This window comes from Chelonoidis abingdonii, chromosome 1, assembly GCF_003597395.2.
Source record: "Chelonoidis abingdonii isolate Lonesome George chromosome 1, CheloAbing_2.0, whole genome shotgun sequence".
Classification (NCBI taxonomy): Eukaryota; Metazoa; Chordata; order Testudines; family Testudinidae; genus Chelonoidis; species Chelonoidis abingdonii.
In genome coordinates, this window is record NC_133769.1 from 108,995,308 (window position 1) to 109,020,666 (window position 25,359).

General features: G+C 43.7%; 1 protein-coding gene across 2 annotated transcripts in view; it reads left to right on the forward strand.

The window, feature by feature from the left end:
* Window positions 1–476: 476 nt before the first annotated feature.
* SVOPL (SVOP like) overlaps window positions 477–25,359 on the forward strand; it is a 29,998-nt gene continuing 5,115 nt past the window's right edge. The window contains exons 1-12 of one of the 2 annotated variants that reach the window (XM_032781970.2): window positions 477–758; window positions 5,271–5,411; window positions 6,391–6,482; window positions 7,463–7,561; window positions 8,234–8,305; window positions 9,229–9,353; window positions 13,112–13,175; window positions 15,657–15,782; window positions 17,522–17,650; window positions 19,724–19,797; window positions 21,998–22,203; window positions 24,046–24,157. In XM_032781970.2, the coding sequence (XP_032637861.1) occupies window positions 5,333–5,411; window positions 6,391–6,482; window positions 7,463–7,561; window positions 8,234–8,305; window positions 9,229–9,353; window positions 13,112–13,175; window positions 15,657–15,782; window positions 17,522–17,650; window positions 19,724–19,797; window positions 21,998–22,203; window positions 24,046–24,157 (1,178 nt within the window). In that variant the 5' untranslated portion in view covers window positions 477–758; window positions 5,271–5,332. Of the gene's footprint in view, window positions 759–5,270; window positions 5,412–6,390; window positions 6,483–7,462; window positions 7,562–8,233; window positions 8,306–9,228; window positions 9,354–13,111; window positions 13,176–15,656; window positions 15,783–17,521; window positions 17,651–19,723; window positions 19,798–21,997; window positions 22,204–24,045; window positions 24,158–25,359 lie in introns of those variants that run through there. The other variant, XM_032781971.2, reaches the window with a different exon arrangement.

Sequence of the window (25,359 nt, forward strand, 5' to 3'; positions counted from 1 at the left end):
GTCAAACTGATTGCCATTTTCAGGATCAGCAAGGAATTTTCTCCCAGGGCAACTGTCAGGAACCATGTGAGTTTTTCATCTTCTTCTGTAGCACGGGGCCTGGTTTGCCTGCTGGGATCATCTGGGCAGATCTCACCAAATCAATTACCTGCCACTGCAGGACCTTGGGCATAAGAGACACCTTGGTCTCTCCTGTTCTCTGTCTGTGGAACACAACAGTTTAGTTTTCTGAGGAGTTAAAATTGCTTTAATCTAACCCAAATTATTAAACTCAATATAGGGGTAACTGTGTGAAATGTAATGGCCTGTGATATGCAGGTAGTCAGATTAGATGATCTAATGATCTCTTCTGGTGTTAGATACTATGAAATTATGGGTTGGTGTTGCCCTTTTAAGAGGGGACAGGTGAAATATTGTCACGGAGGAGGCGTAGCTTAAGGACATTAACCTGCATATTTTAGTGTAAATTCCTAACAACCATTGCCTGGAGGCACAGAGTGAATTGACCTATTAAGATGCGGTAAATGCAGCAACTTACTTTGGAAAGGAATGAGGAAGTTTTGAAGCCCTTCATTTAAAATCCAGACAAGCCAGAGTTGAAAGATTTAAAGGGGGAAGTGTTTACCTCTGGCTAGGAAGAAAAGTAATTTATGGAAGCTGGCCCCAAAAGCAGCTATGCAGCTCGTGCAATAAAATGAAAAGAGCGGAATATTTAAAACTGTAAAGAGACATTTTCCCAAGTTTGAGATCTTTCCAAGGTAAGAAACTTTCACTAAACGATCAAAAACAAGTCCTGTCTAGGTGTGGTGGGGTTGTTTGAATGTTTGTGCATCAGAGTTGTGTGTTTTTCTGTGATGGAGACTAATTTATCCAAAGGCCTGGTGAGCAGTGAATGTATTTCCTATACTTGCTACCTATGCCCCTAGCTCCACTGCTGAGAAAGCCTGCCAGGGTTCTCGTTGTGGGGCATTTAATCTTTCTGTGTTATCTCTGTACCACTGAACGTATCACTCAGGCTGCTCCCTTTAGCTAATGCATTGTGTGGTGGTGCTGGTTATTAATGTATCACTTATACAGCACTTAATGGTTTCAAAGTGACTTACAATTATTAATCAATTAACCCTTGTGACAGCCTCAGGCAGGACAGAAGACTCTAGCTCTTGTACCAGGGCAAAAGAGTTTGGAAATGTTTGGGGTGAGCAAGTCTGCACTATTAGTAAGAGGTACAGGAAGATTTCTTGGAAGTATTCACATATGGATAAAGATTTCACACTCAGCTCACCCATTCCTTTAGACCAGTGTTTCCCAAACTTGGGACACCACTTGCGCAGGGAAAGCCCCTGGCAGGCAGGGCCGGTTTGTTTACCTGCCCTGTCTGCAGGTCCGGCTGATCGTGGCTCCTGGCCAACTGGGGCTGCTGGAAGTGGCACAGACCCAGGGATGTGCTGGCTGCCCTTTCCAGCAGCTGTCATTGGTTTGGAGCAGTGAACCACGGCCAGTGGGAGCCGCGATAGGCCAGACCTGCGGACCCGGCAGGTAAACAAACCAGCTCAGCCCACCAGGGGCTTTTCTGACACAAGCAGCGTCCCAAGTTTGGGAACCACTGCTCTAGACATAAAAGCTGTTGTAAGGCACATAGTGCTATAGACATTTGCAGTATATAGTATCTTTCATGATGCATCCAGTACAACACACCATATGGAGAGAGAGATGAATATACAGGGCATGTTTCTGTGCTGCTGCTCCTTTGTAGATGTGAGGCCGCGGGCTTTTTCTCATCACCATCACAGTGGCACTGCAAAGGATCTATCAGCGTATTTATCTGTCAGCATATGTATCTGTGAAGCACGCAGCCAGTGTGGGAGCACTAGCGAGTGACTAAAAAAAGGTAGAGCCTTCTGTTAACATTGATTTGCCAAATGCTTTCTCTGCACTACCCTCGATTTAGGGTCCTGGTGGGCACCTAACTATCAAACTGTCTGAATCAGCATATGCAGTGGAGTTGTAGCCATGTCGGTCCCAGAATATTAGACAGGTGAGGTGGGTGAGATAATCTTGTTTATTGGACCAACTTCTGCTGGTGAGAGAGAAGCTTTCGAAGCACATGGAACTCTTCTGCAGATCTGGGAAAGGCGCGACATGTCTCACTGGGAGTACGTTTCCCAGCCCTGAGGCAGAGCTCGGTGTAGCTCCAAAGCTTCTCTCTCTCATCAGCAGAAGTTGGTCCGGAAAACGATATTACCTCACCCTTCTCTGATTTTCCTTTCACTTCTGCAGGCTTTGGATCAGGACCTTACCAGCTAAGAGACCTCCCATCTCTCTCTCTCCTTTCATCTGATCTTCCCAACCCCTACCCTCCACCGCAAACACTGTAATAATAATCATCACTGCACTGCATCAAAGCCAGCTCTGGTTTGGCATACAGCAGCTTTTCAGCAGTGCACAGCAATATTAGGGCAGGAAGTATCGACAGAGTTGTTTAGGATAAATAAGTCTTTAGCCTTTATAGTTGTGAAGAAGACCATTCAAACCTGGCATGAAGCATTTTCTCTTTCCAAGGGCTCTTCTAGATCATCCATTTTAGTCACAATTTATATTGTTTCCACTTATAAATGGTTAAGAATTGGGAATCGACAGTATAAGCATATTACAGATGTGAGTGTTGTGGACAGTTATAAACACCTCAAAGGGAGATGTTATAAGCTATACAATAAGCAGCCTATTGACCCGTTGGACTCTGTAACAATCTATAACAAAGATTCTGTAATCTAAAACATCTAATAATCGATTATTAACCCTTTCAAAATATACCTCAGTGTAAAGTGTTGACCTAATTTTGAATGTTTCCAGAATTCAATCTTTGTTCAGTGTTTGTGTTTCCCAGTGTTGACATTTTACATCTTTTTAAAATGTCGCAGTTCATTTTTTTATATCAAACTCTGTCTGACTCTCTTCAAACTATTTTCTTTTCTGATTTGGCCTTTTGGTCTCCATCTATTTTTGCCTTCTATGTTCAACCCTCTCTGTCAACATTTGTCTCCTCCAGTGTCTCTCTCCCCTTGCTAGGCCTACTGGGATGGGAAACAGCACATTGGTCCTGCGCCTGGAAGCGGAATGTGTTTGAGGGTGACTGAGTGTCACCCTCCAGGGGCCCAACTGAACTCTCACTGACGTAAAAAAGAGATCCTTCCATTGACTTCACTGGGAGTTGGACCCACATGCCAAATGCAGGCGAGCTCACAGGCCAGTAGCGTTAGTGAAAACACCAAGCTTCAACTCCCCAGCCAGCAGAGGAGATCTGTGATTGCCTCTGTTACAATCCAGACCTTTTGGATCTGTTTCCCTACTCCTGAGACAGTAGAATGTGAGATGAGGGTTAAAACTGTTTGAGGAAGCTGGGTAAAAGAACCTCCTGATGTTGTTGTAATTGAGGAGCAACATCAACAACGGGCAGTGTTTTGCTGGTTATATAATGGGGGTTTAGGTTGCACAGAATACACTGGCAGTATTGTTCTCAGGCAGCATACGAAGCGCTTAAGAAAGAGTGCTTAAGAGCATAGATGTGCGATCCCCTTTGATATGTGTGGAGGGTGTTCCAACCTGCTGGGCTTAATTTCAAAGCATGATATAATAATGATTAGCAATTAGAGAGCTCATTATGTCTTTAAAAGAGCTTAGCCAGCAGGAAGTAATCCCCACAACATTCCTGTGAGGTAGGCATTGTCCCCTTTTTACAGACACATGGAAGATTTAAGGCCTAACTCCCTTAGCATCTTTGCAAATCCCAGCCTCAACAGTTGTCTTCACCCCAAGAAGTCCTTTCAGTGCAAGATCAAGGGTGCCATGGTGGCTGGAGGGGGACAGTGTTAAGGTAGCTTGCATTGCTGTTGCCCATGCTAATCCCCATTGCGTGCAGAGAAAGAGGATGGCAATCTCTAATGTTGTTCATCTGGGCCTTTCTCCAGCACTGCAGGTACCTCAAGTGAAACCGAATGTGGATCTGTTTCTGAGGAAACAGGAAACGCAGGTAGAATTCTAAGTCAAAGGAGTCTCACACAACAGCACAACCCTCTTTCCTACATTCTCAGTGCATGTGTGTAACGAGGAACCTGCCCCTACTGGGACTTCATCTGGAGCTGTGCTCTCATTTGTGTCACACAAGAGTCTCCCCTAAGCAGGAGGTGGCTCTTTTGCCAGCCAGAGTGGAAAATGTTTTTGTTGCATCCCCACTCCTCTTCCAAGCAGCCAAGAAAAAAAACCAAAAACACCTGAGCATCACAGTGGCACAGCATTCCCTGGAAGTTGGTGCCTAAGGCAACTGGCCTTCTTACCCCCACCCCAGAACAAGCCCTGTGGCTAAGAGTGAGTAGCAGAACTGTGCAGCGGAGGGAAATTTCACTTTGTGAAGGATTTGGGGTTTTCTAAGTTGGGCTTTGTTCTGCAGCAGAGCAAAACCAGAAAATTTCAAAATTCTCCATGAAGGAAAATTCTGAAACGTTTTGTTTTGTTTTCAAGTCAGTTTTTGACACTTTAAATGTTTTGTATGCATCATAACATGTACTATAATACAAAATTCAAATGAAAAGTCCTTTTGTAATGAAAAATGTAAATGTTCCATTCCAAAAACGTGAAAACAGGTTGTTTAAATGTTGTTGGAATTTTTTCCAGTTTTCTTCCAAAACAAAGTTCTGGTGAAATCAACCTGATTCAGTGAAGCATTTAGATTTTGGTGCACACACACTCCGTCTCTCCATGAAGAGCGAGGCTATTACTACTCTAAGGAAAATGTTGGAAAGTCAACATTCATACAGTCTCCCATTTAGGTTACCTGAGTCCTTCCTTGCCTTCTTTTCCTTGAGTGAACACAAACCCACAGCATGCTAGGCACCCTGCAGACAATGACGTCTGCTCATATAGCACCTCTCACTTGAGGATCTCAAATCTCTTTACAAATGTTGATTAAAAAGCCTCCACAATACCCCACGAAGGTATATGAGTGTTAGCCAACCTGTTTTAGTAGCTTCATTGGACTTTTCATGGCTAGACCAGGGTGGAGATTGACCTTTGCCAATTTGAATCAATTGTCCTGTGACAGCCCTTCTAATTTTTTATCTAAACACACACCAAGAGGAGGGAGGTGGGAACCCTTAACATTTCCTATTAGCATTCTCTGACGCTAAGAGAGTTTAAACTGCCCTTACTTCCACCAGTCTTGCATTAGAAATTGCTTGATGGCTCATTATTAAGACAGGGTTGTGACTATCTTGTAGGTTGGAAAGTGAAATCAAAGAAATCTCCATTGTCATCTTTGGGAACCCGACGAGAGCTGAAGATGGCCACCCAGCAAAAAGAAGTATCAAATGCCATAGGCCTGGAGGAAACAGGCACTGAGAGGCAAGAACCCAAGAAAGGTTGGTTCACATAAGCTGGACTGAGGGTGGTGCTTGTCACCTCTCAGTAAGGCGGGGCAGTCTGGCCCTGGGTTGGGGTTAGGTGTGGCTCCTGCATTTCTCCCACATAGAGCCCTACCACTTGCATACGTGATGAGCAAGTGTCTGCTGGGATAAATAGCCAGCCCTCTGGAAGCTACTCTGTGATAGCAACTAAGCAAGAGAATTTTACCCTAATATAGTTTAAAGGTAGATTAAGGCACTTTCTGTTAAGCTTATTTTAAAGCAATTTATGCAAGGAAAGCTTGGACCCACTCCTCAGCTGTGCCATGCTTATGCTGAAGATTGAAAAGTCAAGTTGGCACTAAGCTCTTCAGCAGCTGACCTGACCTACAGCACAGGTTAGAGCAGTTGGCTTGTAACTGTCATCTGGGGCCATTAAAATAACAAGGATTACTGGGCTGCAGTGAGCTCTGGCTTCCTCCCATTCTGAAATGCCAGCTGTGCTGGGGAAAGTACTATTATCCCAGCTATTACAGCTGGGAAACAGAGGTCCACAGAGAATAAGTGACTTGCCCACGGTCACACCGGAAATCTGTGGTAGAGATGGGAAATGAGCCCAGGGCTCCAGCATCCCAGTACAGTTCTCTAATCCTAAACCATTCATTCTTCCTTGGTCTATGCAACACATACAATAGCTCAGAATACTATATGAAAAGCACTGGATGATAGACCTCTTCCTTCCTTCCATGCACATTCTGTATCATCACTGGTTATCCATCAGGTTTCGATTTTATCTCTCTCTCTTATTTTGTTGAATCTCTAAAGCGCCCAGCTTCTAGGGGCTCTAGTTCTGCTTAGTTGAAATAACATCTTGGGCACAGATGGAGTTTCCAACAGCTTTCCTGCCATTACACAATAACAAAAAATGGTTCTGTTTTGCAAGGACGTACTTAGGGGTGATCTCAGTTCTAACACTCTCTTTCTCTTTGATGTTTAGAGGAGAAGACATTTACAGTGGAAGAGGCTGTGGAAACCATCGGGTTTGGGCGGTTTCATATAGCGCTTTTCCTGATCATGGGCAGTACTGGTGTAGGTTTTCATTGTCTACTAACTTGAGCCTAAAAATCCTATTACAGGATCCATATTAATGTGAAGCAGAATTCATAGATTCTAGGCTCACTTCTCACCCCACCTATCACTCACCATTGACTTAACTGGGGTTGCGTGGGTGTACATAGGTCAGCATTTGTCATTCTTTGTTCCCTTTCCTTTCTTCTTTGTGTAACAAGCCATCCTGAAAAACATGGAAACACCACAGTCGTCACCTGGGCTCAGACCTGAGAGTGACTGCACCGGAAGTGTTATAATTTGAGCTAAAAGAGTGGCTCTGTTAGCTATGAGTAAATAGCAGGCTCTTATCTTTGCTGCTGCCAGCCACTAGTGGGCGACATGGTCACATGTATTAAACCAACATAGTACAATTGCACTTCCCAGCCAAGATTTTCAAAAGTGGGTATCTCAAGTTAAAACTCTTAAATTCATAGTTAGACACTGAGAGAAGTAGCTTGATTTTTCAAGAGTCTGAAGGACAAAGCAGCCTCCACCAATACACATGGGCAGGGAGAGAGGACCCTGAGAAGCTTCCCCCTGAACCCCTCCCCCATGTTTCCAAGAGTTCACAACTTTCTGGTCAAGACAAAGACTGTGTCCTCCAGCAGGCCTTGTAAATGGTTATATTCTCTGAGGCCAGTACCACAGTAACTGTTCTTTGAAGGACTGAGATTCCAACCAATGTGGGAGGGAGGTACATTGCAGAGGTACTGGGTGTACTCCATATCAGGGGCTGAGGGAGATGCCAGTTCCATGATTCCTTTGTTTCTGCCTGCAGAATACTCCAGGTTGGTTCTGGAAAGTGTACGTGTACTGTTCCAAATGGATGGCCTGACTTTTGGTCACCAGGATTTCAATCCCTAGCATGACTGGGATTTTTTTCCCCAACATGCAAAGGAATTGTTCACTGTGCTGACACTGGAATCAGACTTTGCTAATGTGCATGTTTGTTCTTGAAGGTAGTAGAAGCCATGGAGATCATGCTAATAGCTGTTGTTTCTCCACTCATCCGTTGTGAGTGGCAACTTAATGACTGGCAGGTGGCTTTAGTAACAACGGTAGGTGGCATTTATAACCCCTTACACTTGTACTCTGTTAACATTGCCAGGGGAAGGAGCTGTTTGGTTTAGTTTAAATGCACATTTGACCAGACCAGAAGATGCTCAAATGCTATGGTGAAAAGGGACATATGAGTACTCAGAAAATTGTCACCTAATATATACTAATTTTAGTTATTTATAGACTCTTCCACAGGGCAGTATCTGAACTCATCACAGATGTTACTGAATTTAATCTCCCAACAGCCCTTTGAGGGAGGGACATGTTATCATCATTTTACAACTGTGGAAACTGAGGCAAAAAGAATAACTGAATAGCCCAAAGTCACACAACAAGCATGTGGCACAGTCAAGGTTAGAATCCAGATCTTCTGAGTTCAGTGCCTTCATCACAAGACCATCCTCTCCCTCTTAAAGATTTGTTGTAGTTTATCCAAAGTATCAGTCCCAGGACTGAAATAGAAGAGGATGCTATAGCTCTGGATTAAGACAGCTTGGGCAAGCTGTGAATGGGAAACCTGACCATGTACATGGCTCAAGTCACAGTTATTAATCCTTCTGTTTCAGGTGTATTAAGTTCAACCATGCATTTAAGAGCAGTGTCACATAATAGGTACAAGGTGTGGAAAAACCCTTGCTGATTAACCAAGGCAATGTTTTAATTCCTCTTAGATGGTGTTTTTTGGCTATATGATATTCAGTATACTCTTTGGACTCTTAGCTGACAGATATGGCCGCTGGAAGGTAAGTGAAAGTTCTGGAGCATTCCATTTGAGTCACTTTTAACAACAGAGCCAGGCCTGATGGCAGAACATAACAACAACAAGGTTAGCACTGACACAGATGTTACACCTTTAACCACATCACCGAATGAATCTTTGTGAGGGGGCTATTGTTGTTGATGTCCCCCTTTACACACACACTTGTCCAGGGCTGCACAGTGAATCAATGGCAGGGCTGGGATGAGAATTTAGGAAATTTTCAAACATGGGTTCCTACAGGTAAGCCTCTGAAAGGTAATCGCAGAACATGGTGGGTGTCATTAGATGGCTCGCAAACTATTTAAAGGGATACTATCCTATTCCTAAGCACTCCATATCCCAGTATTAGAATTGCTTCAGAAAGCAGAGCCCTTGTGTCTCTTGCAATGGGCAGCCAGACTATATGACAATGAGCGTTCGTGACAGAGAGTATAGTATTTGCACTGCGGTTGGTTGTTGGAAGGGTTCAGAAACATTCAAAGGTTTATGGATCCTTGGTCTCTTTCACTTCCCCTTGAGCTTGATCTAAAGCCCTTCGGAAGCCTGCTCTTGGATCAGGGTCTTTCAAGAGGTCAGTGTGGAAGAATGGGGCCAACTGAGCTGTAGGTGGTGCTAACTAAGGAGGAACCCTGGTCCACCTCTATTTATTTAAAGAGTGTCTTGGGCTACATCTGTGCTACAGCACTTGCAGCTGCACTGCTGGTTGTGATGATGCTCCTATCAGCTTAATAACTCCTGCCTCTAAAGTAACCTGTAGTGTAGACAAAGTCTCAGAGACTGATGCTTTGAATTTCCATTTGGGGTCAGCTGATCTGTGCTTTATTTATGCCCCAAGTCCGCAAAACATTCAATCCTATGCTTGAAGTGCTGTCCTGAACAGGGATGTTTTCTAATCTTCCCTTCCAGATTCTGCTGATCTCTTTCTTATGGGGGGCCTATTTCTCCTTGCTGACATCATTTTCCCCGTCGTACATCTGGTTTGTTTTCCTCCGGGCCATGGTGGGATGCGGTGTGTCAGGCCACGCACAAGGGTAACATTGTACTTTGAGCACTGTAGCACTGGAAGCAATAGGCAAATAGAAATCAAGAACTCCTTTTAAAGGGAGGAGATCAGTTGAAGTCTCCCCATGTCTCATGCGATTAAGTGTCACATTTAGTAAGTAGTAGAGCTGGTTGCATGAGGAGTGTGTGTGGAAAAAATAAGTTCTCATTTTATGCCAAAGAAGAGGTCATTGAAATTTTCCAGCCAGTGTAAGCAAGTGAAAAACTTACTGGCAAGCTGGCTAATGTGCCCTTTTTCTCAAGGGCAAAGAGGAAAAGCCCTATAGTAGTTGGTTAGCCCTCATAGCCAGACTAGAATGCACTTTGAATTGATCTAATTTTATTAGACTCAGTCTGTTAAAAGTGATAACACAGTTCTATTAAACTGTAGTGCTCTGCAGATTACGAGTTCAATCCACAGCATCCTGGGGCTAGTAGAGGCTGGATGCTTCATAAAGTTTAAGGCCAGAAGGGACCATTACATCATCAAGTCTGACTTCCTGTGTATATCAGGAGATAGAATTTCCCCCATTTCCCCCTGTATTTAGCCCATGGAGTGATGTGGAAGCAGTTTATTTCACCTCAGGCAGGAAGGGGCAATCATGAGGAGTAGACAGTCAACCAGGGACTTCTTGAGAGGGCTGAGAAAAAAGGGAAAATGAGGGAAAATTCCCCCATCCACTTTACCAGAATTTCAAGAAACCCTTCTGAACATAGCTTTAAATTACATTCCCAGAGTTCTAAACAATCTAGATTAGAGCGGGGTAGCTAGTTTACACTAAATGAATGACAATGGCTTATCAAATGGTATATGTGGAGTAATTGTAGCTGTGTAAGTGCCAGGATATTAGAGAGATAAGGTGGGTGAGATAATTCCTTTTTTTGGACTAACTACTGGTGGTGAGAAAGACAAGTTTTTGAGCTACACAAAGCTCTTCCTCAGGACTTTGGTTATGGCTACACTACAGTTTAAGTGAGAATAAGCTATCCCCCATGAGTGATGTAAGTTACTCTGACCTAAGTGCCGATGTGGGCAGTGCTACGTCAGCATAAGAGCTTCTCCCTCATAGCTAGCACTGCTCACGGGGGCTGGAGTAATTAAGTCAACGGGAGAGCCGCCTTCTTCTGTTGGCATAGAGCATGTGCACTACAGCTGAGCCACTGTAAGCTCTGTAATGTAGCCATAACTTTTCTCACGTCTATCTCAGGCCCAGACCTGAAGTCTGGTCCAAGAAAAGAGATTGTCTCACCCATCTTGTCTCTCTCATGGCTCATTAAACACATTTGATACGGGACAAATAAACAGATATTAAATGTGCAAATGTTACTTTGCAGTAAACAAAAAAAAATCAACACAATTCTGTTTTAATAATGGAATGTTTTACGAGCATAGTACCTTTGTATTGAAATGTAAATGCAGTGCGTACTTGGAAACCGCAACGTTAAGTGTTACATAGTCTGTGTTGTAGCGAACACTTTCAGTACTTCCTCTTCAAAAAATGCCTTTACGCTGTAACACTGACACTCGCAACACTGACAGCCCTTCTACTCCTAACCCCCAACCAACCAAGAACAACAAAAGAAGAAAAAGAGGGGAAAATAACTAAATCTTAAAAATGTGAACAAAAACTCTACCGCAAGTACAGTTTTTACTCAGAAAAGGTGGAAGTACTAGAGATTACATGAAATCCACAGTGGAATTTGCTGTTGCTATTCTTTTTTGTGGAAGGTGCCCAGATGTTGTGGAGATGAGAGGCGGTGTAAAACCTGAGAGAGAGAGAGAGAGACTTTACATATTTCAGTCTTTCCCCACTAAATGGATATTAGATACCCACCCTGTGCTTTCCTTCATGAAAATCTCAGCATGGAAAGTGAGATTAAAGGCTCATAAATTCCACAAGGATTAAACACATGGGAGTCAATGCAAATAAAAAAGCTAAAGACAAGAGCAGTCCAGATCACTTATTATGGTGTGTTCTGTTGTTGGAAGCCTGGATTCACTTCCAGTTCCCAGGTAGGGGTTGGAAGCTGAGCTGGTCAATATTTTTTCGGCCCAACCATTTTCCCACTAAAAAATGAAGTTTTGTCAAAAATGAAAATTTTCATAAGATAATGTAATTTTTGATTATTTCTTTAATTGTTTTGACAGGAAATTTTGAAATAAAGCAAAACATTTGATTTCAAATTGAAATTCTTATTTGGTGGGTTTTTTCAAAAACTGAAACATTTTCAAAAATTTAAAATGTCAGATTTTGGGGTTTTCTTCTTCCCCTCCCCCATCCTTTTTCACCACTGAATGTAATAGCTGAATGATGTATGGCAGGTTTTTTCCCATCACTTTTTCTGGTTGGTTTGGTTTGGTTTGGGTTTTTTTCTCCCTCCATTTTCTCCCACTGGAACTTTCTGCAACATATTCAGTTCTGGAAAAGTTAGAGTGGCAAAAGGAAAAATAAAACTCTGTGACTTTTTTAAAGGGGGGGAGGGATAGCTCAGTGGTTTGAGCATTGGCCTGCTGAACCCATGGTTGTAAGCTCAATACTTGAGGGGGCCACTTAGGAATCTGGGGCAAAAATCAGTACTTAGTCCTGCTAGTGAAGGCAGGGAGCTGGACTCAATGACCTTTCAAGGTCCCTTCCAGTTCTAGGAGATAGGTATATCTCTAAAAAAAAAAAAAAAAAAAGTTATGGTGGGAAGAAAAAAAAAGTGAAGAACCCCCTGCCACACACATATTATTCCTTTTTCTGCACTCAGTGGCAAAAGAGAAAAAAAGGAAAGAAGGGAAGGGAATGTAAATTAAAAATATTGAAAATTCAAAATTTTTTGAAAAAAAAATTCACTAAAGATTTTATGGAAAAGCTGTTTCATTTCAAACCCTGCAACATGGAAACAATTTGTCATTATTTCCCCTCTCCCTCCCTCCCTTTTTCCACCATCTCTCTCTGGTAGTGCTAGGCTGCAGGGTACTTGGACCTTGGGAAAGAAACAGTGCCCTGCAGAGGTCGCTATTCTCAACCAGGGACACTGCTGGCTGGGTAGTGAACAGACTGACGAATTGCAAAGCGGCTTCAATCCAATGTGAAAGGTTTTGACTCACCTCCAGGCTCTGGGTATAGGCAGGAAAAGAGAGAAGCCCCTCGGGATACCTAACCAAAACCAGCCTTTCTTTAACTGGTGCATAGTATTTAAACATGGAGTTCAAACAGCCCCACAGCTCCTTCCCTTAGAGGTGTGAATGATGTGTGCCAGCACTCAGAGTCTTGTATCCTGAGATTATGTCCTCAAGTGTACTACTGGATTGAGATTACATAGCCTCCTTGTCCCTGTGGGCAGCTATTTGTGCAGCATGTCATGTTAAACTAGGTTGATATTTGGCAGCAATCTTTGCTGCAGGAGCAGTAACATTACAGGATCACTGACATGGAGGAGGGGACATGCTGTGTCAAAGGACTAGAGCCTCTTCACTGAATTACAGGCTTAGGGTCAAACCCTGATCAGCTGTAAATGGACACAGTTCCAGTGAAGTCAGCTGAGTTACACCCATTTACTTCAGCTGATGATCTGGCTCTATGGTTTGCAATGAGTCATGCTCACAAATGCTATGCACGTTTATTTGTTCGGCACCCCATTTTCAATTGCTAACAGTGAAAGAGCTACTATAATTCTATTGACTGACAGTGGCGTCTAAGATTGACTGAGCTGGCATTTCAGCTGCATGCAGATTCTTACTCTCTCTGCATTTTTTTTTCAGACTTATCATAAAAACTGAATTCTTGCCTACAAAATACCGAGGGTATATGTTGCCCTTATCTCAGGTAAGATAAAATTTGTTACAGCCCAGAGTTCCAGATTTCCTGTGTCTGGCTCAGAAAGCAGAATTGTAGCCAGTTTTAATGTGTTCCACTATATCTGAATATGTATTGCACGCAGTGAGGGTATCTCATTCTCAGAGTGTGTCACAGTGAACACTGCATTATTAAACATGTGCACGGATGTGCAGAAGAAAAGCAATTTCTTTTCTGATAATTGGTTGCTCTGTACATGGCTTTGAGACATTGATTGACAGCTGACATCCAGCCTTTTTGTTGCCATGTTGATAAATGCGTCCATTGCCTGTTCTAGCAGTATCACCCCTGACAGGCTGTCAGTCAGGAGCTGGGTCAGTCGCTCAATCTCATTTCAAGATAATAGCACATACAGCAGCTAAAAATTGAAACAGAAATGTGCTCCACGCCAGTAGACTGCACTCCGTCTGTCTGGAAGCAATTTTCAGTACTCAAACTGGGGCTGGCCCAGGACAAATAAATCAGCACATGTGCCGTATACCTTTGCAGATGAATTCCTAATCTGAGTTAGGTCATAATAAGACATTCATTAGGTGGGCCCATGTGAGTCCTCAATTTATGCACATCAAAAACTCATCATCTCGTGTGGCATGATGGGCAGTTTCTGTCCGGGAATGGGAGATTGGCTCAGAGCTGGAAAAGCTAAAGGTGCCGTAGGTCAGGTTTTAGCTCCATTAAGGGAACTGTTTGGGTGGCCAGGAATGGAGGAATATAGATTGTTCCGAGTTAGGACTGAGGCGCACTGGGACAGGTTGTACTGCCTAGCAAGGGCTGATTAAATCTGGAGCTGTTTGAATTATTTCTTGTGAATGATTTGGCCAGTGAATTTAGCACTTTTCCCATGGGTTTCTGGAATTAGCTGCAAAGGTATACACAGGAATTTGTCCAATGGTTCAACCAGCAGGGGTGCCAGAGCTTCCCAAAAGTGAGAGCCCCAGAGCCCCTGAGGCCAGCCACTTCCCCTCCTCTCCCCCTGGAGGCCCCAACCCTTATCCCGCCAGAAGCTGGAGTGGGGCTGTAGAACCCGTGCCCCCCTGCCCATGTTCTCATCCCCCAGGGATCCTGCCCAGGGCAGCTGGAGGGATCCAGGCTCCCCACAGCTGCCTGTGTGGGCTCTTCCTGACCTGGCTCTGGCCAGGGGGGTGGGGCCTCGGAGCTGCAGCCTAGCCATGACAAGAGCCATGTGGGCAGCTGTGGAGATCCTGGGTCCTTCCACCTGCCCAGTGGGCTGAGGGGGTGCTGAGAATAGACCCTGGCTGTGTCCCCACCCCTCAGGCCCTCCTCCCATGGCAGATGGAGGGGCTGCAGCTCCCTGCTCCCACCAGGCTGGGACTCTGAGCTCCCCTGGCTGGAGCTGGGTCAGGGAGAGCCGCATGGAGAGCCAGCATGGAGTCACAGATCCTCAACTTCCACCTGTCCTGGGCCAGGTGGGGAGCCTGGGGGGGCGAGGACATGGACTAGGGGCTGCTTTCAGCCCCGCCCCTCACCACGGGCAGATGGAGAATCCACACACCTGGCTCCTGTAACTGCCCAGACTCCCCTCCCCGGCCGGGCTCCATGCTGGCCTGGACAGGGGATGGGGTCTTGGGGGAAGAGGAGGGGATAGGGGTAGGGTCCACCCTAGCAGGCCTGTCCACTTTCAGAAAGTGAAAGGGCCCTGGCCCCCCTCCTCCTTCCAGCACCCCTGTCAACTAAGAGCTGTGCAAACATATATTGGCCTTTGGCTTATTCATGGCCTTGCAGCAACGAGTATTTGCTTTTCATTATTCTCTGTTTGAGCCATTGGCTTGATCACTTAAGCCATTGTTTCTGTTCTCACCTAAGATTTATAAGCAGGAGAAATCCTTGATTATTATTTATTTTCCCTTGCCCCCAGATTACTCAAGGGGAAGGTTGTGGCTTTTATGAATTTGTTTGCTGTTGTCGCTTACCTTATTTGTGTAAGTAAATAGAGCATTTTTCCTAATGGCTACAAGAGAACTTCAAGGACACACATGCTTGCAGGTACTGGGCCAGATTCTCCTCTGATGTAAAATCAGTGGAAAGTATCGCTCACTATTTGCACTAGTGTTCATAGCACTATTGCCTTCCACAAACCTTCTTATAAGAGGAAAAAAAAAAGCTCATTAATACTATTAATGAAGCAAGTTAAAAGGCTCATGAATACCAGGGAAGCAGATTAAAGGGTTTCATTTGGAATGATAACCACACATAGCTTTCTGTGTTAACCACAGCTAACTGAAACCATCCTGGGCCCAGTCGCACCAAAACTTTGGCCCAGCTCTCTCCAAAAATTCAACTCCCCTGACTGTGTCTTGGTCAAATCTCTACCATATTTTATGGTGTGAATAGGGAAGGTTGCTGAGACAAGAATGAGACCACCAGAGGTTAAAATATACGAACAATAGCCATTGTCTCCTTTATTGTAACCTCTCACTTTCCATTTGAAAGGTCTTTTGGTTGGCAGGTTCCTTATTAATTATTGGATTGGCATCAGTGGTTAACCCGACCATAGGCTGGCGCTGGCTGATCAGAATCGCCTCTATTCCAGGCATCATTCTCATCCTGGCATTTAAGGTGAGAACAACACTTCCTCCCCACAAAAGAACACACTAGGTCTGGAATCTCTAGGTATATTTTGCCATCAGAGACATAGACATCAGAACTTGGTAGCCTGCCCCAGTGGTCCTGTTTCATCATAACCCACAGCAGCCCTCCCATGGAGACAAACTTTGAAGAGCCCACACTAGCCACCAGCAATCAGGGACCTGCAGGAGACAGTCTCTTTCTACAGATTGGTTGCTCCTTCATAGCATCCCAAGACTAGGGCATCACTGTTCTGATATTGTGGTGGTGGGGAAGAGAAGATAGATGAGATTAGATTGGATTAGATTACATAGAAGCTTGCAATTCATACACTGGCAAATTTAGGAATTTGTTGCTGTCATTGCTATATATATACCCCATCCTTGTAACTCTTACCATTTTGTAGAACCAAGTGAATAATTCACAACAAAAAATGTACCCAACAAAGCTAACCTTTAACTTTCATATTTATTCAGGGCAGAGCATATATTCTCTCTCTGGACTGATGTGAACAACTCTCTGTGAATATCGCTCTTTGAGCTATGTTGATTAGCTGTGATTGGTCAGATAAATCACACAGATGTTAAAATCCATTCCCTGATCGTATGAATGCCTGAGCATGTCTAAGGATGTGTATACACTGCAGGCAAAAATGTGATTTGCAGCTTAGGTAGACATCATCGCTCTAGTTTTAATTGATTTAGCACAGCTAAAAATAGCAGTGAAGCCATGCTGTACAAAACTGCCTGGTCCCCTGGAATATGGATTCACTTTCCAAATCCATGCTGAAGCCTGTGCTCCTGCATCTTCACTGCTGTATTTAGGCCTATATTATGCCTAGCTAAGCTGCAATCACAACTTCGATTGCAGTGTTAATATGGCCTGAGATAAATAATTATGCTTGCAAATATAAACTAGGATCTCTAAATACCTGTATCTTGAAATTTGACTTCTCTGAACATCTCTGCTAGTAAAACTGTGCTGCATGATTTGTTAATGGAAATAACAAAACAAAAGGCACAAGCATGGCCAAGCAAATGCCTTTAAAAATTCAAGCACTTCTTTCTGTAATGGTCACCCAGTTCTACTTATTTTGTGATCAATACGAGGGATGAGTGAAACAGTCTGGTTAAACTAATGCCCCCCAATTCTGTCCATCCCTTGAAATGAATCCAAAATCTGTTTGAAGTCTGGGAAGCTTTTATTAAGAGGAAGTGGTTTGTTGTTAGTCTCAACTTACAATGTCAGATTCGAGTTAGGTTTTGTTTAATTATTATTTTTATTTCACTGTTTTGTTTGGTTTCCCCACAGTTTTAAACAAGACATTTTCTTTTTATTGCTTGGCTGTTTCAGAATGCTGTATAACAGAGTTCAGTAGTTACGTTGGTTCTCTGAGAGCTCACTGAATATGTGCAAGGAATTGCTGTTATTCAGAGCACTTATCTAGCACTGTTTATATACTGGACCAGATCCTCAGGTTGAGTAAAACAACATAGCTCCACTGAAGTTGATGGAGTTACACCAATTTACACCAGCTAAGGGTCTGGCTTAATATTTACAAATGTGCATTCTCAGTGAATTGGAAAACTGAACCATGCAGATGGGAAACAGCAAAAAGAAGGGAGAAATCCAATAACTATTGGGTCTGTGTATTGTCCCGACACTTACGTAAAGCTCTTTCTTGCTGCCTAAAGCTGTAAAACGTGTTCCTAACCAACCTGTATTTGAAGTTCATTCCAGAGTCTGCTCGGTACAATGTATCTACTGGAAATAACAAAGCCGCCATTGCAACACTGGAGAGGATTGCCAAGATGAACCGCTCAGTAATGCCAGAAGGGATCTTGGTGGAGCCTGTTCATGTGAGAGTTAAAGTATCTTCTCTCATCATGCTAATGGGTGATTGGATAGGTCCTGGGGCACAAGACACAGGGTTACTGGGATTCTAGGAGATGGGGCTAACTTGCTTAAGCTTTTCATATTCTAAGCTTTTCTACTGTATCTAGCATCATTCCAAAGGAATATTGAATGCCACAATAGAGGCTGTCATTTCTCTATTGAAAAGAGAGTAATCTTAGCCCTTTCATTTTAATGGGTTTGTTTACTATATTCTTCTTCTCAGTCAAATGAACATAATGCTGGGAAAACATTTGCTTTTGCTTCCATAAAAAAGGGCTCCAGTAGAGAGCACCCCCTTTGGTGTGGTGAGATCCCTTAGCAGTCTTGTCCGAGTTGCTCAGAGATTTGGCAGCAGCTCTCTGGGTGCAGGAAATTCATGCTTTCCCTTCCTGGAAGATCTGTTCATCCAAACTCCTTTTTGAGGTAAATGGCCCTACGGGACACAGAAACAACCATCACCTGCCTGCAAGAGCATAGCTTATCAGTGACCATGGAGAAGAATCATCTGGTTCTGAGTCAGAGACCACAGCACCTCAGAGTGATGCTAGCCCACCCAAAGAGAAGGCCTTCATCTTTGACATGAGACAATTGCAGGTTATTGGCCTGACTCAATGATTGACAACTGCACCCTGGTATCAGTAAGGTTCCTCATACAGCTCCAGGACATGCTAGTATCAAGTGTGGAAATTCTGCAGGTGGCACATTTCCAGATGAAGAGCTACAAAGATTCCTCCTCCCCCTCCTTGTGCCAGGGCTGGACAGAGCATGGCTTGCTGCCCCAGGTATACAGTCCAGCTCCTCCAGTGGGAGGCCCATAGAAACAGACTCAGGGAGAACAGACAGACCAATAGTGAAAAAGAATCATAAACTGCATGAACTGTGGGAAACTAGGCTTATGCTCCTTCCCTTCCAGACAGAACTGCAAGATAAGCATGCACTAATCATGACCAGCAACACCCTGGCAGTGGCAGATGTGGGAGAATGGAGCTGGAGCACTTGGAGGTGCTGGAGCACTGGAAAAGTCATTATTGGTTACATATGACTCAGGCCCTGCATATCAACAGAAAGGGAACATCATGGTGTGAGTGGCTGAAGAGGCCGCAGTTAGATCTAAGGAACTTAGACCTGAACCAAGGGAATCTTCAACAGCATCATCCAGCTCTGAGGGGTCCCTCTTCTAGACCTCTTTGCTGCTTATCTAATCCCACAGGCACTTAGCATTGGTCATGGCAACTCATGTAATGTGGAACTATTGAATTGACATTTGTTAGGATTAAATGAGAAAGGCCTTCTCTATACACTTTGTAGAATTTCTGTAAAGAGATCTCACTGGCTCTGGGATGTTTTTGTTAAAGTTATGCACACTGCCATGTTAAACAAAGAGGAAAAAAATCAACTCGAAACATTCATGTGAACTCTTTCCCCCTCCCCCCCAGACAAGTGATGATTAATGGACTCTTCACATTCAGGGCAGCGAGAATCTTGCCTTAGACGTACCAATCCTCTAGCTGTTACATATCTTTGCTTTCATATCTGCTAGACCAATGTTTGACAACTGGTTAGGTGCATAATACAAAAGCAAGCATACAGCCTGATTTCTGACTCTGTTTCTCATTACTGCATTTATGTCTTGTTACATAAAATGGAACAACACAAGTGGTAACTGCGGTCAGTTCAGACCACAGTACTCAAACAAGAAACAAATAAGTAACCAGCACCTTTTCCAGCTTAGGCCAGAATCCAGCAAGTTTTTCCATGCAAGTAGAGCCTGGGAACATTCAGAGCCCTATGGAAGTCAGTGTGGCTGCACATGGACTTACAGGATCATAGCAACTTCCTCACACATTCTCTCCACAGCCTTTCCCTTTTGGTATTCTTTAATCCCCAAATTTATCTGTGTGCAGCTGCAGTGTTACATGTCTGCCTTTCAGCTCAGCAAACATATTAGTGTGTAGAAATACATGGCAGCACCAGAAAATTAGTCCATAGAGAAAAGATACTTTTCTAATCTTGTGTTTCTATTAAATAATTTGCAGGAAAAAAGAGGTAGATTCAGGGATCTATTGGACTCCAAATACTTACGAACCACTTTGCAAATATGGATCATATGGTAAATATGTTGTTTGGTTTCGGTTATCGTTTATAGCATAAGTCTTTCATTTGAATGGGGATAGAAGCCTGATTAAAAGTCTCCCATTAACTTGCAAGCAAGTTGGATCAAACTCTGAGTGACCTACAGAGACATCCAGCGTAGCTGGAACAGGAGGAAACATCTGAATTGGTTTTAAGATTGCTCCCTCATCCTGGTCTTTCCCAAAATGAGAACTGGTGCTCCACCAGCTCTCTCGGTAGCACAGCCAGAGTACCAGTGAAATAGGTTTCAGACAGAATGTTATTAGCTCTTATTGAGTCCATTGGCTTTGGAAAATTAAATGTGAACAGAAGATGAATATCATCTGAAGTCTCATAAGTGGGTCTCATGTAGATCAATACATATTTTACTGGCACCATTGTCTAGAATTATAATAAGACAAGGTGGGTGAGGTTGTATCTTTTATTGGACCAACTTCTATGTAGTTCAAATCAACAGGAGTTGGTCCAATAAAAGATAGTACCTCATCCACCTTGTGTCTCTCAGATCCTGGGACCAATGCAGCTATGACACCACCACAAACTAGAATTGTAATGTGCAGATAATGGATGTGTGAAGGTTCAGCAACCCAGAATCTTTGTATATTGGTCCCTGAATCTTGCATGATTTTTCTATTTTTGTAAAATACAGTTTTCCACACGTATAAATCAGCTTATAGGCTCCCGTCCTCTGTGTACTTAGCATTCTCCCTGCATTCAGTATGCAGGTCTTTTGATAGCTTGTAATTCTTCAACTGCTGGGGGCCGGTGGGGGAGAATGAAAATCACTTCTCAGCTTGTTTATGATGAGGGACATGCCCAATTAGTTGATGATGTTGCAACAAGGCTGCCATCATTAATATTCTGCTCATGACAGACAAGCATGACACTATATGAGCTTCCTCAATCAGACGGTGCCTAAAACTGATTTTAAAAGTCACTGCACAGAATGGAGAACGAAGCTCTGATGGTCCTAGGCTTTGGTAAAAGAAGCATCAGGGATTTGTTTTAAATATTGAATGGACAGATTCCCCCAGGAGTGAATGTTCCTGCACAAACATGTATTGCTACACATTTTTAGGGCCCACTGCCCCAGCCTGTATATAGTACCATGGCTCCTTTCATCAATGAGTCTCAAATATTTGGCAAATATTATAAGGTAGGTAAGAAACATAAGGTGATAATTTCCACCCACCATGCACCCACCTCTGGTATAGAACATGGCAGCTGTTTAGCAGTGCACCGCAATACTTCACAATACAAGTGGGGGAAAATTGTCTTTAACTGAAATGGCAGGGAGAGAGAATGTAATTATACAGACTGGTATTTGGCCCGGGCTTCAGGGTTAACCCTCCTGTTCATATGAAAAGTATCATGGGAATTTTAATGGCCTCAAGGGATCAGGATCTTGGCTTTACATTTTAAATGAAAGCTTATAAACTACAGTATATGGAGCCCTGCATCAAAGAATTTTAAGAACGCTATGGGCCCAATGCTGCCATACTTCCTCAAGCTGAGCAGTATGCTATTCTGTGGCCTTAACATGAAATAAGCTCATATTCAGTGGTGGTAATTTCAGCCCATGCAGAAAGTATGAACAAAAGCCTATGTACTTCTTAAGTTCTACTTCTTAAGTCCTCAAAAGAGGGTGTAAGTGAAACATTGACCTTATGCTGGCTTTCTGTATCAAGGTGAATTTCACCCCGTGAGATAGATTTATACCCATTTTACGGATGGGAAAACTGACACACAGAGATATCAGCATTATTTGGACTGTAAGCTTCTTTGGACAGGAACAGTCTTTTCTTATCTGTTTGTACAGCACCTAGCACAGTGGGGTCTTGGTTCATGACAGGGACTTCTAGGTGCTACCATGTTACAAATATATAACAACAGTATAACAGTCCAGTTAAGAACTGGGCTTTTTCTTTTAATAAAGAGGAGCACCTATATGGTAGCTTCAATTGTGTTATACGTTTGTGACAACCAGTTTGCTGCTGGTTGCACAAATAACTGCTGGGGTTTCCCTGGACTTAAGATTTCCAAACGTTAAGTGTTGTTTACCTATCTTGCTTTGTAATTGTCCTTGGGCATTTAATATCTGCTAAGTTTTACTCCTCTATGGTTCCATGAGTCTGCAATTATTTTCTGCTTGTCAATGTTGGTTTTCTTTCCCCCAGGCTTGGAATAGCTTTTGCTTATTATGGCGTCATCCTGGCCAGCGCTGAGTTACTGGAGCGAGACATGGTCTGTAGTTTGCAGACAGCAGCAGCAGCGAAGGAGTTGGGGGATGATTCAGAGGAAAGCCGCAGCCCTTGTCACTGTCGCTTATTTGCCCCTTCGGATTACCGGATCATGATCATCAGCACAATTGGAGAGATTGCATGTAACAGAAGCATCTCCAATTTGTCTTTCTATTTTATCTGTTATGCAATGTGTTTAACTCGGCAGATTTACATGCACGTGCACAAAACACTATATAGGGTTTGGGTGAAATTCACCCTGTGCACAGAGCCAGCCAAGGGTAATGCACTACTTCAGTGAGATTTTCAGTAGAACCTCAGAGTTACAAACACCTCGGGAATGGAGATTGTTTGTAACTCTGAACAAAACATTATAGTTGTTCTTTCAAAAGTTTACACCTGAACACTGACTTAATACAGCTTTGAAATTTTACTATGCAGAAGAAAAATGCTGCTTTTAATCATCTTAATTTAAATGAAACAAACCCAGATAGTTTCTTTGCCCTGTCAAGTTGTTTTTTTAAACTTTCCCTTTATTCTTTTAGTAGTTTACATTTAATACAGTACTGTACTGTATTTGCTTTTTTGGGAGTTTGGGGGTGGGAGGGAAGGTCTCTGCTGCCTGATTGCATACTTCCGATTCCAAATGAGGTGTGTGGTTGACCGGTCAGTTCATAACTCTCATGCTCATAACTCTTAGATTCTGCTGTAGCTGCATATGCTTTGTGCTGGCGTCACAGGGAGGAATTTCACCCTACGTGATTAATTCATTTTTAAGGACAGTTGTGAAAATTTAACTGGCAAAGCCGAATAGCCCCTATGCAGAGGATACATAATGACTTTTTTAAAATGACCATAGGAAACTATCTGAACAATAAAGTCCAGATCCTCAAAGATACTTAGGTGCCTATCTTGCACTGAAATCAGTGAAGGCTAGGCACCTAAACACCTTTGAAGATCAGGTTCTAAGTAACCAGAAAGCCAGGATTGGCTTGAAGGCAAATTTTCAGACAACTAGAACAGTGACTTTGGAAACCCATATGCTAGCAAGAATTGCAGTCAATCACTGATATGTAGGCAACTGAACGCAGCAAAGGTGTGCTTTAGTTTAGAAAGGGTATTATTTCAATACCATCACCCTGTACTGTGCAGCAGAGACCAGCTCAAAGTAGGTTAGAATGGAATACAGCAGAAAGTACACAATGCATCCACAGTAACACAAACCAACATGTTTCTTGGTATATCTCCTCTGCTTCAGTATTAGGTGGTAACAGTATAGCATGTTTCTATAGCACCTTCCATCTTAGGCGCTCTAAGTACTTGGCAAACATTACTGGATTTAGCTTCATGGCACCCCCGTGAGGTAAGCTTTATCCCCATTTACATCTAGGGCAATGAGATAAAAAGCGATTAAAAGTTTGATCTTGTAAAGTGCCAAATTCTCTGACCTCAGTCCAACAAATGGCATAAACACATGCTTAGGCTAGAAGTTAACCATGTGTTTTGCTGGACTGGGGCCACGTTGCTTAGCATCTTAGAGCCCTGAGTGACTTGCCTGACTCACATGGGAAGTCTTGGGGAGAGTAGGGGATAGAACCCAGGCGTTTAGAGTTCAACTGCAATGCTTAACCACACGACCCCACCGTTCCTCCCAGCAGCTTGCTATTACTAAGAAGTGAACAAGTACATAATGCTAGTGTGACACCACTGTAGTTGTGACACAATAGTAGTGAAAGTCTATAGAGGGAACTAAAGTGGCTCAAGTGAGGCCGGTTCGGAAACTCCAGACATAAAAAAAAGGAAAAATAAGCAAGAGGAAGATCATGGTGTTTGGGTATTGGAGGGTGAAATTTTTCTACTGGGAACGGTGGGATGGAATTCCTGGTTTATAGTGTTAAGAAATGATGACAGCTAAATATGGGCTTAGACATCATTAGATAATTTAACCCTGAAGTCTGACATTTATGTTTTCTTTTGTTTTCCAGTAAATCCCTTAAACATTCTAAGCATCAATTTCCTAGGAAGACGACTGAGCCTGTCTATAACAATGGGATGCACTGCACTTTTTTTTCTCTTCCTTAATATCTGCACTACAAGGTAGCGTATTAGATCGGTATGCTAATACTATTGTGGTGGTTTGTAATACAATAGTCAGATGTCAGGACCTTTTAAATTCTCAATTTGCTAATCAGTAGTCCTGATAATTCGCTCTCTCTCTCTCTCTCAAAAAAAATAAAATCTCCTGCAGTTTCCTGTCACCTCCTGGCAAAAAATGTAATAGCAGACGCTGTAGTGAGGTCTTGTATTGCTGAGACTACGGGGATTTCACAAAATATATGACAGGACATTTACTAGCATGCTATAAATAATTACAGCTAAAACACACATCGAGATAAGTAAACGAAGTACATTTTGTGGTACAGACCCCATATTTTTTTTCATTGTTTGCTTACTTAAGAAAATAGGGTAGGTCTCTACAGAGAACAGAAAAACCCATGGCTGGCCCGAGCCAGCTGCCTCGGATTGCAGGGCTTTTTCATTGTGGTGTAGACTTCCAGGCTTCAGCTGGAGTCCAGGCTCTAGGACCCTGTGAGGTGGGAGGGTCCCAGAGCCCAGGCTCCAGCCTGAGTCCATGAGTCCAAGTTGGTTGGCATGGGCCAGCTGCGGGTTTTTCTTTGCTGTGTAGACATTCCCTTAGACCAGCAGTGGGCAAAATTATTGGCCTGAGGACCACATCAGGGCTGCCAAACTGTATGGAGGGCCAGGTAGGGAAGGTTGTGCCTTCCCAAACAGCCTAGCCCCTGCCCCCTATCCACCCCCTCCCACTTCCCGCCCCCTGACTGCCCCCCTCAGAACTTCCCACCCATCCAACCCTCCCTGCTCCTTGTCCCCTGACCGCCCCCTCCTGGGACCCCCCCAACTATCCCCCTTAGGACCCTACGCCCATCCAACCCCCCCTGCTCCCTGTCCCCTAACTGACTCCTGGGATCCTCTGCCCCTTATCCAACCCCCTCTGCTCCCCACCCTCTTACCATGGCGCTCAGAGCACCAGGACTGGCAGCCATGCAGCCTGGCTGGAACTGGCCATGCCGCCATGCAGTCTAGGGCACTGGCGGCTCTCGCAGCCGCGCTGCCTGGCAGGAGCTTGCAGCCCACTGCCCAGAGCGCTGGCAGCATGGTGAGCTGAGGTTGTGGGGAAGGAGCAGCAGGGAAGGGGCTGGGGGCTAATATCCCCGGCCAGGAGCTCAAGGGCCAAGCAGGACAGTCTTGTGAGCTGGATGTGGCTCGCAGGCCATAGT